This window comes from Ictalurus furcatus, chromosome 23 (assembly GCF_023375685.1).
Source record: "Ictalurus furcatus strain D&B chromosome 23, Billie_1.0, whole genome shotgun sequence".
NCBI classification, from domain to species: domain Eukaryota; kingdom Metazoa; phylum Chordata; class Actinopteri; order Siluriformes; family Ictaluridae; genus Ictalurus; species Ictalurus furcatus.
Window position 1 is genome coordinate 11993786 of NC_071277.1, and position 14748 is coordinate 12008533.

A 14748-nucleotide genomic window follows, 5' to 3' on the forward strand; every position below is an offset into this window, starting at 1 on the left:
TCATTAAAATCATTCGAACCGGGTCACGTCAAACCATACCGAAAGGCTGCTGCACACACTGCGTCCCTGGGCTTAACGCAGATGCATCAGGACTTCATAAAACGTACGAGGCCTTGTACGAGAGTGACCCCTTCTCCGAGGAAACCATACAGACTGGCGCCGAGCTGATGCAAGAGCTGTCCACGAGCCATAGGAAAAAATGGGAAGACACAGTCGCGAACACTGACATGACACAAATCAGCAAAAAAGCCTGTTCCACCCTCCACTGGCTAACGGGCTACCGCCCTGCAGCTACGGACAAGTCACGTAGCCCTGCAGCCCTGGACAAGTCACTGCTAATCAGGTCGCGAGCCAGTGACCAGTCGCGAGCCAGCCAGGTCAGCGGTAAAGCACCACACCAACTACCTAGAGTTGATAGTAGTGGAAGCACAGGAAGACAGCAGCAAAATAAGTAAACTGTTCAGACTGTTTGAAGTTATCACTGCAGTGAAACTTCTGAAAAATGGAAAGGCAGCTGGTGTTGATAATCTTACTGTAGCGCAGATCAAGAATCTTGGTCCAGTGGCAACATCATGGCTCCTGGCACTTTTCAATGACTGCCTAACAATGCTTAGAATACCAAGAGTATGGAGAAAATCAAAGGTCATTGAATTGCTGAAATGCCCCACGGATGCCAAAAGCTACTGACCAATATCTCTTCTCTGCCACACCTATAAGCTGTTTGAGTGTCTCTTGCTCAACCGGCTGGCCCCCATAGTCGAGCCCCAACTCATACCTGAACAGGCTGGGTTCCGACCCGGGAAGTCCTGCACGAGCCAGACACTGAAGCTGACACAGTTTATTGAGGATGGCTTCGAAGTCGGTATGATTACGGGCATGGCATTTGTCTACCTATCTGCTGCCTACAACACGGTCAACATCAAGGGACTGCTTACGAAAGTCGCAAATACTACCAAGGATAGAGGCTTCATGAAAATTCTCAACGAGCTGCTCCACAACCGCAGATTCCAAGTCCATCTCCACATGGGGAAGAGTCGCTGGCGATGTCAGAAAAATGGTCTTCCACAGGGTAGAGTCCTGGCCCCGACTCTGTTCAATATCTACACGAATGACCAATCCAGCCCGCCCCAGATACAATGTTTCTTGCATGCAGACGATTTGGCCTTAGCAGTGCAGAGCAGTTTTTTCAAAGAGGTAGAGTCGACCTTGTCTGTGGCCTTGAAACATCTAACCAATTGCCTCAGGCCTAACCCCTCAAAGATGCAGACTTGCGCATTTCACCTACACAACCACCAAGCGAGGAGAGCCCCGAGTGTCACCTAGAATGGTGTAGCGATCGAGCACTGCCCTCACCCATGATATCTGGGGATCACACTGGACAGGGTACTCACGTACAAAGCTCACTGCTTTAACACCCGGCAAAAGGTTAACTCGCGCAACAACCTGCTACGAAGGCTGATGTCAACCAGCTAGGGTGCAACGGCTCACACTGTGTGCACCAGTGGCCTGATGCTGTGCTTCTCCGCTGGCAAGTTCGCCTGCCCGGTCTGGCACCGCTCTGCACACATCACCAGGTGACCGCTGCGCTGAAGGGCACCTGCCACATCATAACCGGATGCCTCAAGCCGACCCCACTCAACAAGCTGTACCCACTAGCTGGAGTCGCTCCCCCAGAGATCCGGAGAGAGGTTGCCTGTGCCGTCGAGAATCGGAAGCAGGAGCAAGACCCGCGACACCCGCTGCACAAACACCGCCTGCCCGCATAAGGAGTCGCAAGAGTTTCATGAGGTGCACAAGCCCTCTGTCGGGCAACTCATCCAAGGCACACTGCTCGTTCTGGCAGGACAAGTGCCCCCCGCCCGACCCCTATGTGCGACCTGCCGAAGACCTGCTGCCCGGGCACAAACAATCGTGGCCAATATGGAGGGCACTAAACAGACTAAGAGCACAAGTCAGCCAGTCGCCTACTAGGCGAAGTTAATATGAAGTGGAACCTCGACACGAAAAGTAGTAGACAGTGAAACGAAACAATGTTCCTCCAGGACCATGGTGCTACATAAAACAACACACTAACCATATGAGATGACACAGAACTAAATAAGATCTACACATTTTACACAAAGTGCACGTACAGACGTGTGCTAGCAACACTGGACAATACAGTAACTACTAAAACAGGACAACAGGCACTGTAAGTGACAGTGTAGTGCCGAATATGTGACTTTGATAATGGCATGGTTGTTGGTACCAGATAGGCTGGTTTGAATATTTCAGAAACTGCTGATCTTGTGGGATTTTCACACACAACCATCTCTAGAGACTTACACGGAGTGGTACAGTTCTGTGGGTGGAAATGCCTTGTTGATTAGAGAAGTCAGAGGAAAATGGTCAGATTGTTTTGAGCTGCCAGTAAAGATGCAGTAACTCATATAATCACTCTTTCAACCATGGTGAGCAGAAAAGTATCTCAGCATGCACAAACAACAAACCTTGAGGTGAATTGGCTACAACAGCAGGAGACCACATTGGGCTCCACTCCTCTCAGCCAAGAACAGGAATCTGGGGCTATCATGGTCACAGACTGACCCAAACTGGACAGTTGAAGATTAGAAAACAAATCACTTGGTCTTTTTCCAGTCTTCAACTGTCCAGTTTCAGTGAGTCTGTGCCCATGATAGCCTCAGATTCTTTTTCTTGGCTGACAGGAGTGGAACCTGATGAGGTCTTCTGCTGTTGTAGCCCATCCACCTCAAATTTTCCTTATCCACCTCATCCCTAAGGGCAATGGTGGCTCAGTGGTTAAGATGCTGTCTTACTGATTGGAAGGTTATAAGTTCAAGCCACAACCCTATCACTGCTGAGCCCTTGAGCATGGCCCTTAACCTTCAATTGCTCAGTTGTATATATGAGATCAATTCAATTTTGTTTGTATAGCGCTTTTAACAATTGCCACAAAGCAGCATTACAGAAATAAATACATTCAGGATATAAATTTTAATGTTTGAATTTATCCCTAATGGGCAAGGTGGCAAGGAAAAACTCCCTGAGATGCTATGAGGTAGAAATCTTGAATGGAACCAGACTCAAAGGGGAACCCATCTTCATCTGTGTGACAATGGATAGTGAAATTTTAAATAAATCCCTTCTATAAATGTAAGTCACTCTGGAAAAGGGTGTCTGCCAAATGCTGTAAATGTTTGATGTGTTGTGCATTCTAAGATGCTTTTCTGCCCACCATGGTTGTAAAGAGTGCTTATTTCATTTACTATAGACTTCCTGTCAGCTCAGACCAGTCTGCACTCTCCTCTGATCTCTCATCAACAAGGTGTTTCAGCATGCAGACGAACCGCATACATCCATTCTGTGTAAACTCTAGAAACTGTTGTGTGTGAAATTCCCAAGAGCTCAACAGTCTAAAATACTCAAACCAGCCCATCTGGCACCAACAACCATGCCACAGTTTAAGTGGCCGCTGTCACTTTGACAATTTGTGCAATACGTAAATAGTGAATTCTATTTGCAAACAAAAGTAAAGTTCACCTCAATTGTGAAACCACAGATTTTTCCCCCTACTGGAAATCAGGGTACTAGCTTTTATTGCTTTGCAGATGATACACAACCACAGACAACCACAACTGTATGCACATCAGTAGTCAAACTATATTCAACAATGTAGTAAGTTTTCGGAATGTGGATATAACATCAAAGGCTGGATGTTGAGTCCTGCTGATTTTTGAGAAAAATCTCTATGCTATGTTTTAATGTCTTTGACCATTTCAGAATTTAATACCTTGATTCCACCTGCTTTATTGCTTATTGACACTTGAATGTTTTTTAACCCAGCAATAATTAAGCTCAGCTGTACACTCCAAGGGCATGCACTTCCCACTTCCTCACAATATGCTCATATCTAAATTCATATTCAAAATGCTCCCATATCTAACATGCTGCATATGTATAAAACAATGCATACTATTTGTCTATCCTCTGAATGACCCAAGCACTCATATGTAATTCCTCATAAACTTAAGATATTCCCAGTACCCCATGCTGTCCAGAAAAGGATGGCTTTCCTCTTTGAGTCTGGCTCCTTTAAAGTTCCTAGTCGAACTATAAAATAAAATACTCAAAATTCTTTAATAACTTTTAGTCTTAAAGAGCAACTCCATTTTCCTATTGTCTTTGCCACATTTTCAAACACCTCTGCATTATCATCCACTGCACACCTTATAATAACTAGGGAGCAGGGTCAACTATAGGAAGACACTCTATGCTATTTACTTACTGGTAGAAGATGAAGATGTGTATTTTGGACATTTTCATAGCTAAACAAAACTCAAATTAGTGAGTTCTTTAATTCCTAGAAGGTGATCTTTATGTTATATTATACAGTGTTTATGGCCACAACAATACTTAACAGCAGCATGTCTTTCTCTGGTATCCACCCGTGTTGTGTTGAAGCGTTATGACCAGCACCACATTAGTGTAATGTTTAAGCATCCTCATAGCTTAGTGTGAACACAAATGGCTGCTGTATTTAATTTTACAGGAAAAAAAAATTGCTGGGTGATTCTGTTCTAAGTGTACAATACTGCCATTTGTAGAGTAAAAAGAGCTTTCAAATGAACGAATCCATTTACTTTCTTTGTATTTTTTAGGAGGATCTCTTTATGTAGGTGGGCATGGTAAATGAACATTGGACACTGACACCTTACAAGAATACAGTCTTTGTAATATAACACTTAAACAGGAGGGCATTATATAACTACAAATAAGCAATTTTTTTATTTTATTTTTTTATCAGCCAGTGTTGTGAGCTCTGTCCTCAGGAAGTACAATATGTTATTTAATTAAGGTATTGGCATGGGAGAATGCAACACAAAATATTTTAAAAGTTTACCATACATGTAATATTACATTGTGGTTCTGCATAGTCAAATGCAGTTTAAGTTTACAGGCATAGAAGAAGCACACTCCAGTATAAAATACAAATAAAAGTCAGATAAACTGAGTCACCACTTTATTGGAAAGCTCAATACTTTTGATTTTGGTCCTTTATCTGAGGTTAAATATACTTCCCTGTGTGTCAGTTATGGGTGTAATGTTTACTGCTTATGTAGGATTGTGTTCATAACTGACAGTTGAAGTACTATGTAAATCTATGCCTCAAAGTTTTTATTTATGATCATTATTCTCACTACTAGTTATAACACACCTAGTTTTAAACTACTATCAATGTATGGTTTAGAACCAACTTTCCACCCTGACTTTCAGCTGGGGCAACAGGCCCCTGTTAATTTGGTTTCATAAAAATTTAGTGGTAAAGAAAAATTAGATCCACAGAGATTAGATATACCATCTGCAGGTCATCAATGCGGGTGCTGACACCAGATGCCATCTCCTTCCTCTCCTGTGGGGTTTCAGGACAAGGGTACAGGGATGCACGGAACCTGACAAATAAATTCATGATTAAAGATAGGTGAAAGATGTAGTAAGTAATATAGATATTTGTAGAACATTTAATAAGAAAGTGCACTAATAAACACAATGGAATTTCTCTTTTAGCCTTAAAGAGCAACTCCAGAAGCCTTTTTTCCTGTTGTCATACCCCAATTTTCAAACTGCATCACCAGCCACTGCACACCTTAACATAATAACTAGGGAGAATGGTCAACCATAGAAAGACACTCAATGTTATAACGAAGACAAACTGCATGTTGATACGTGAAATTCTGGTGGAACGTCGGACGGCGTGGTGTGGGGACGTAATGACGTGTGCCATTAATTGATCTATGTCCTATAACATGTAAAACAGGAACATGAAAGGAAGATTCTAAAAGCAACTCATGTAAACACCTTAATCACAATATTGTCTTATTCCGAGTAAGGTCAATAATTAGATTATTGTTCTCCATGTAAACGTAGTCATGATCATTTTCACAGCTTAAAAACTCAAATTAATCAGTCCTTTAAATCTTAGAAGGTGATCTTGACTTTATATTATACTGTTACCGCAACAAAACATTACAACTGATGCATGCATGCAACAAGTTCCAAAAAAGTTGGGACAGAACCAATTTAGGACTAATGGCGATGTGACAAGTTGAAATAAACAGGTGAGGCAATCGTCTAAACATAGTATATAAGGAGTCTCCAAAAAAGGCCTAGTCCTTCAAGAGTAAGGATGGGTCGGGGCTCGCCAATCTGCCAACAGATGCGTCAGCGATTAATCCAACACTCTGAGAACAATGACAAATTCGACCACAAATTCCCCAAAGATAAATTGGTAGGATTTTGGGCATTTCACCTTCAACAATGCACAATATAATTAAAAGATTCTAGGAATTCGGTCAAATCTCCGTACGTAAAGGGCAAGGCCGAAAACCACTTCTGAATGTGTGTGATCTCAGATCCCTCAGACATCACTGTCTTAAAACCATCATGACCGTAATGGATATCCTGACATGGACTCAGGAATACTTTTGTAAACTTTTGTCTGTCAACACCATTTGCCACTACATCCACAGATGCAAGTAGAGCTGCAACAACTAATCGATAAAATCGATTATGAAAATCGTTGTCAACGAATCTCATTATCGATTAGTTGGTCTGCGCACGGAACATTTACTCATTACATTACTTCTGTTCCGAAAACACGCTTCGGAGAGTAAATAAGTTGTGTCTCAAATGATGTACTGTACACTAACACTGTGCACTGCATACTCTACCATCTAGTGCAGTGTTTCCGCGGACCCCTAGTGGTCAGTGGTGTAATTGCAGGGGGTTCATAGGAAAGTTTTTTAAATGTTTAAATAATAATATATATATATATATTTGCTAAATGTATCAAAATATATTCAAATGAGATGTTTTAAAATTAATCAATTTGGTTATTCACGTGCATTCACAAATATCAAGTTAGCTGAGCTGACGATCATTCATTGATGGATTTATTTGAAATTTATTTACAAATGAAATGATACTTTGCAAAAACCTATGAGTGGTAAGTTCAAGTGTTGCACTGATGGATAAAATAAACAAAAGATCATTCAGAGAATCAAATTAAATGTCACACCAACAATAAAATGTAATTGAACCTGGTATTTGTACCAGTGGTATTTGAACCAATCCCTGGAGAATGACAGGTTCTACCAATCAACCAAGGATTGCTAGGAAGGTAGAATTCAGTGCTTTTTGTGCATCCATAAAAAGTAATGCACAAACACTAATATATAATTTATATATATATATATATATATATATATATATATATATATATATATATATATATATCCAGCTCTCCGCTGGATTTTGGAGCTCACGTCGTGACTCCTCCTTCTACTATGGAAAGCCAAAAGGGAAAACAAAAGAAAAAAAACACACACAAAAATAATAGTAATAATTCCTCTCTGACTCCGAGGAGCCAGAAAGCTGTGCTAAAAACTGAGAGAAGCATGTAAAGAGCTGCTTGAAGTGATTACTAAGGCTGGATGAGCCTTTTCTCCCCAGTGAAAGTAAATCCCTCACACTATAGAAAACTCCCCTTTCTTCCAGAAGTGCATGAGAAAATATCAGGCTTCTGGGGGAAAACCATGCATAAGCCATATTTATAAACCCACGATGTTGGATTATTCGGCCATTGTGGGGAATGAACAGCATGGCTATTTAGCTATGCTGAAGGTGGAGGAGGCACTTGCGAGCTACCTCTCGCCATCGACGCCAGGTAATTCAGGGGGCCGGCTTTGCCATCCAAGCCACTGTGGAAGGCCACCGTGGCATTGGTGGGCAAGGTCTACGCGGTAGTAGACTTGCTTGTGGGTCACTGATGACAATGACAGTGTTGCAGGCCTACCAAGCAGACCTGCTGAGTGAGCTCGACATATGGCGGCATTCAGCCAGTTCCTTCCCTGTTGTGTCGAGTTCACCCGGGCATCCAAGAGTGGAGCCTGGACCAGCACTAGTGTGAGGCTCACTAGGGTGAGTATGGCAGTTCGCCAACCCCCGCAGACAGCCAGGGGAACCGGGCGGCCACAGTCACGGCCTGCTACTAGGCCTGATCTGAGAATGGTCATAAAGGCCAAGCAGGCAAAGAAGAGCGGTCCTGAGGGGCCATGGAGGGACGCATCAGGGGACATGATGTTGTTAGGGCCGTTAGCCCTCAGTGCTACTTTAGGGCCTCCCCTAGCCAAGGCTGTCCCAAGTTTTCAGTGTTCTCTGGTCAGCGAGCACTCACAGGGCAACAAAAATCGGATGCTTTCCCTGTAATAGAATGTGGAATAGTTAACGTCACTAAAAGACCGTCTGGCAGCATGGAAACTACTGCCAAATGTGTCTCCATGGGTTCTGTCTACCGTAGAAAAGGGTTACCGGGTACAGTTTAGAGCTCGACCCCCTGGTTCAGAGGTGTGCTCACCACAGTAGTCAGCACAGACCAGAGCCCGACATTAGCACAGGAAGTCAAAGGGGCCATAAAACATGTACCCCGTTCAATGAGGGAGGATTTTAGCCAATTTTAGATCTGCATCATCTGAACTGTACTCTTCGGACACACAGGTTCAAGATGCTGACGCCCAAACTTATCGTTCCACAGATTCAGTTTGAGGACTGGTTTGTGACGATAGATCTAAAAGGTGCATGTTTCCACATAGAAGTATCGTTAGCTTTATCCCCTCGCACTTTCACAAAGTGCATGGATGTCATTCTGGCTCCATTGTGACTCCAGGGCATCCGTGTACTAAACTACCTGGACAACTGGTTAATTCTAGCACGATCCAGGGAACTGACGGTTCAACATTGAGATGTTGTTCTCGCCCACATGAAGAGCTTAGGGCTCAGGTTGAACCTCAAAAAAGTATGCTTTCCCCAGTGCAGTGGACAACTTTTCTAGGGGATATAAGGATTCTACTACGATGAGGGCGTTTCTATCCCCAACATGAGTAAGGTCAATCCTATCAACACTGGGCAAGATAAACCTGGATCTTAGGAGACTATTGGAGCATATGGGCCTATTGCACAGGAGACCGTTCAGTGGTGGCTGAGAAGTTGGGGGTTTCGTCCAATGACGAAACCTCTGAGATTACTCAGTGTCACATGGCAATGCCTACGTGATCTGAGAATTTGAGTGTCCCCAGTTTCTAGCCTTGGATGGTAATTACAGACACCTCTCTCACGGGTTGGAGCATGGTCTTAGACAGCTGTCCAGCTCACGGTCTCTGGACTAGCACTGAAATTCCTTCTTCCTCAAAAAAAGAGGTCACCATGTGTTTACAGACAACACAGCGGTCGTCTCATATATTGACCACCGAGGGGGATTATGTCTGCGCCCCCTGTTCAGGCAGGGGCAAATAATTCTTCTCTGGGCAGAGGGAAAGTTTATCAGTGAGTGCAATGTACATTCTGGGAATATGGGAGCAGACATCCTGTTGAGGCAGGGATCGAGGCCCAGGAATTGGTGGCTCCATCCACAAGTGGTGGAGTCCATATGGTGGAGGTTTGGCCAAGCGGGACTGCATGTGTTCGCCTACGAGGAGACAACACACTGCCCACTGTGGTTCGCCCTCACTCCTCCCGCACAATTAGGGCTGGACGCCATGGTGCACATGTGGCCGAGGTCACATCTGTACGTTTTTCCCCCTATCGCTCTGCTCCCACAAGTTCTAGCAAGAGTTCGCCAAGACAGTCTACGTCTGCTCCTAGTAGCACCTTATTGGCCAGATTGAACATGGATCTCAGAGATAATATTCCTGCTAGATGGCACTCCTTGGGAAATTCCCATCCACAGGGACCCACTGTGGACCCAGTGAACTGCGCAATAGCTACAGTCCCGGAGTTCTTACAAGAACATTTCTCAGCGGGGTTGGCTCCTTCTACAATCAAGGTTTACATGGCCGCCATTTTGGCCAGCCACACCCCTGTTGATGGAGCCTCTGTAGGGCAACATCCTCTAACTTCGAGGTTCATGCATGGTGTCAGGTGGCTGAGGCCCACCTGCAGGCCGCGCATACCTTACTGGGACCTTTCTGTGGTCCTGGAAGGTCTGTCAGGGGCCCGATTTGAGCCCTTAGTGTCAGCCTCTGAGAAGCTTCTGACTCTAAAGGTAGCTCTTCTGCTGGCCCTGACAGCCTTCAAGCGAGTAGGAGATCTACAAGCTCTCTCTGTTGCCGCTTCCTGCCTTGATTTTGCCCCTGGATTAGCCAATGCCTTCCTTTATCCTAGGCCGGATTATATTTCTAAGGTGCCTACATCGGCTGCCCACCCTGTGGTGTTGCAGGCTTTCTGCTATCCTCTGTTCCTCACACCGGCACAAGAGAGGATGCAACTGGTGTGTCCAGTAAGGGCTCTCTGTACTTACGTCCACCGCTCCGGCCAGTGGCATAAGTTGGAGCAGCTGCTGGTCTGCTTTGGCAGCGACAGTAGAGGTGATGCTGTGTCAAAGCAGCACATCTCTAATTGGATAGTGGAAGCAATCTCTATTGCTCATGAGCCGCACGGTCTCGCTACGCCTCTGGGCATAGGGGCTCATTCCACTAGGATGGTCGCCTCCTTGAAGGCTTTCTCCAAAGGGGTATCCTTACAGGATGTGTGTGCTGCTGCAGGGTGGTCTACGCCACACACATTCATTCATTATTACAGCCTGGATATTCATTCCACCCCGGGCTCGAGTGTCTTGCAGTGACCCTCGGGCTTGGGTCTTTTTGAACCGGCCGTAGCCTCGGTATGACAGAGTGGGTATTCTCGTTCCCACTGTGTTATGCTAAACACAACGTCGAGTTCCCTTTGAAAGGGAATGTCTGGGTTACGCATGTAACCCTGTTCCCTGAGAAGGGAATGAGACGTTGCGTAGCTTTGTCATACCAGGCCAGGCCTGTGAATTGCGTCTTCGCTTCAGATAATAGAGGCTGATTCACAGGTGCCATATTTATATCACGCGACGTGCTTAATTACCATGTCACCTGATCATGGCAGGCCTATAAATAGGCATGATTTTACACAAGCTTCAGATGCTGGTCACACGCGAGAGGCACTCCCGTACTGTTATGCTAAACGCAACGTCTCGTTCCCTTCTCAGGGAACAGGGTTACATGCGTAACCCAGACGTTTTTATCTTTTTTTTTTATTATTTTCTTGAAATTTTCTTATTGTGTAAAGTGCCTTGAGAAACTACTTTAAAGGCACTATATAAAAAGAAAGTTTATTATTATTATTATTATAGGTCAGGGTGAACTGAATTTTCAAATTACTCTTTTTGTTTGTTTTTTCTATTTTTTTAAATTTTCCATACTGTCCCAACTTTTTTCAGAATTGGGGTTGTATATGTAGATGTGTTAAACAACACAACATAGCATATTTTGTATCAGACCAACAAATTTTTAGCAGAGTGAAAATGTGACTGGCAAGTGTTTCCTGTAACCCAGGTGCATCCTGTTAGATTGATTGTTTAAACCAGTGGTCACCAACCCTCTTCCGTGAGATCTACCTTCTTGCAGGTTGCATCTCCAACACACCTGTTTTAGTTGATCAAGAACTTCTTAAGGCAATGATTAGATGGTCAGGTGAGCATGACTATGGTTGGAGTTAAAGCCTTTAGGAAGGTATATACTCAAGAACGGTTCTGGTGACCACTGGTTTAAACAATAAATAACTCTGAACATCTAGGTGTTAGCCTTCAGTTTCACATGTGAGTTTTGACGTTAAAAAGGATAAGCCAACATGAAGATCAGAGAGCTGTCTATAGGAGAATAGCAAGCCATTTTGAAGCTGAGAAAAGAGGGAACATCTATCTGAGACATTGAACAAACATTGGGCATAGCCAATACAACAATTTGGAATGTCCTGAAAATGAAAGAAACCACTGGTGTACTGTGTAACAGACACCAGAGGGATTGGCTAAGGAAAACAATGGCAGCTGATGACAAACACTGTGAGAGAAAGCCCCAAAAACAACAGTCAGTGTCATCACCAAAAACCTCCACAGGGCAGGGATGAAGGTATCACAATCCACCGTTCAAAGACTTTGACAGCTGAAATTTAGAGGCCATACCACAAGATGAAAAACACTCATCACACACAAATAAGAGCCACAAAAGTTCTGGAACCAACATTAACCTCTACCAAACTGATGGAAAGGTCAAAGTGTGGAGAAAGAAAAGATCTGCTCATGATCCAAAACATACAAGCTCAGCTGCTAAACATGGTGGCGGTAGTGTCATGGCTTGGGGTTGCATGGCTGCTTCTGGAACAGGCTCACTAATCTTTGTTGAAGATATAACTCATGATGGTAGCAGAGGAATGAATTCGGAAGTTTACAGGAACATTTTTTTCTGCCAATTTACAGAGAAATACATGGCGTTGCCACTCCAATAGTTTCAGAGGGGACTGTACATTGTTTGCCTTTGCAGGTTTTCACTACTGCAGTACAATTTAAAACTCACATTCTTCTCTCATTTGTATTCTATTTCAATTCAATTCAATTTTATTTGTATAGCGCTTTTTACAATAGACATTGTCTCAAAGCAGCTTTACAGAAATATCAACATGGTATACAGATATTAAAGGTGCGAATTTATCCCAACTGAGCAAGCCACTGAGTGGCGACGGTGGCAAGGAAAAACTCCCTAAGATGTTTTAAGAGGAAGAAACCTTGAGAGGAACCCGACTCAGAAGGGAACCCATCCTCATCTGGTATTCTCATTTGTAGTGTAAAAATAAACCTTGTTCCACTAGCTGACCTCAAAAACAAAAATGATTTTCTGTTTCTTTCACTAGTGTCACACAAGCATCAAGGTGCTGCTCTAATGGCAGCTACTGTACTTAAGTCAGGAATTATCAAGGTATGGGATAATGTACTTTATGATGATATTTTTGTTTTAATTGAAATTTTCTGTCATGATATTAGCTGGAGTTCCTTCCTTTCTTGCAAGTTGGTCTGTATGACTGATGATAAAATTTGGAATCATTCAGCTGTATGGAATTAATTATCATTCTTAGCTATCGGAGGTACATAGTCCATCCATAACATTTAGATTATCATTAAGCATTATATTATTACTAGAGATGCACCGATGTATCGGACGATAAAAGCTATTTTTCACGCTATCGACTATCAGCTGATAGTTTAAAAACATCCGATGATCAGGGCCGATTATATCCTGTCAATCAAAAGAGGGCGGGAAACGCAATTATTTCGTGCTGTGTGTAAAGATGATGTCTCTTGTGTGGAATAACGACAAAACTGCAGTTTGTAAGCTCTGTAAGCTCTGCACTGCCTAAAAATTTTACACCAGAAGTGAGCAGCAGTGAAGTGGTGTTGAGTCTAATTCCCCCTCTCCACCCTGCGCGCTGCTCATGCTGAATTAAAGGGCCAGTACACCATTGAAAGATTTACATGAAGATCAGTGACAAAAAACTAGTATATATATATTGCACAGAAAAATATATTTGTAGAGTAGTATGTTTCATATGCTGTTAATGTTAATGAGTTAATATAATCAAAAAAAAAGTTTATATTAGGCCTATATATTACCAGTTTGATGTTGAATGATGAAGAAGAAATGTTTGTGGTGAGTGTGTGTGAAGCCTAACAGGAGGTTTTTTTTAGAATTCAGTCATGTGAATATGAATTAATAACATTCAAAAAGTTAAGAAATCTTACTTTAATCTTCAGAATTTAGTTAATGTGTTAATGTTAATTAGAGTAATGTGTTTTCTGTTTGAGACCAGTTACTGTGAAACAACTTGTTGAAATGGAGAGAATACAGTTTGTATTTGCATTTCTTTTAGAATTGTGGAATTACTTATTATTAATTTAAAAGAAGGCATAAAAGACAGAACTATAGGTATTGGCCGATAACACTCTGAATAATCGGTTATTGGTATCGGCTGAGAACTTTGGTATCGGTGCATCTCTAATTATTACTCTTGTTTTTGGCAAACTCGAGAGTCACAGTAGAAAGGATAAACTCATTGAGATGACACAAGAAAATTTAAAAGAAGACTCAAAGGAATATCTATTATTACACGTCAACAAAATCAATACATAATCTTAGCTGTCTTGGAAAATGGTTACTTACCCCTCGCAGATCTTCTTCACACGGTTTTTGAGTTGGTCCCCTTGGAAAAAGATGATGAACACTGACTTATGAACTTGATCTCCCTGTAAGACAAATAAATTACAGCTATAAGCATTACAATTTCATCAGATTATCAAGTATTGTGGTACAAAACAAGTGGCCATAATGACCATCCAATATAGACTTAGTCTCTATATATTAGAACATTAGTGTATAGAGACAAAAGTATAAATGATTGAATGGAGTGATAGTGCTCACTGTTGTGGGGTCCTCAAGGGGGTCCTCAATCTCAGCCAGTCGTAAAAACACATTCCCACGACAAACCCTCCAAAGCATCCGCTCAAAAGTGGGTATCCGTTCACGGCTTATTACACCAGCAACAAACCTGCAGAGCCAATCTGCATTACACAATGTTCAGATAAATTTTTGACAGATAGGAAATTAAGAAACAATAACATTAGGTACTATGACCTTGACCACATTGTACATTAAAGAAGACTTACCCAAGCCGCAGTGGGGCCCCTCTTCCAGCCTCACTGGGATCCAACAGAGATGAAGTCTCCTCCAGCAGGTTGGGGTCTTCCATCTTGTAATAATGACAATAAACACAATTTAGCGCTCATATGGTTATCTGAATGCTATGTCACAATATACACTCACTGACACTATTAGGAAAATT

At 42.7% G+C, this 14748-nt stretch overlaps 1 protein-coding gene across 4 annotated transcripts in view; it reads right to left on the reverse strand.

The window, feature by feature from the left end:
• Positions 1-14748, reverse strand: part of atp6v0a1b (ATPase H+ transporting V0 subunit a1b) — a 115452-nt gene that overhangs the window by 43589 nt on the left and 57115 nt on the right. For all 4 annotated transcript variants that reach the window (XM_053611268.1, XM_053611269.1, XM_053611265.1 and 1 more), the window contains 4 exons: positions 14573-14655; positions 14328-14454; positions 14070-14152; positions 5357-5450 (listed from right to left, as the gene is read on the reverse strand). In XM_053611268.1, the coding sequence (XP_053467243.1) occupies positions 5357-5450; positions 14070-14152; positions 14328-14454; positions 14573-14655 (387 nt within the window). The remainder of the gene's footprint in view (positions 1-5356; positions 5451-14069; positions 14153-14327; positions 14455-14572; positions 14656-14748) is intronic.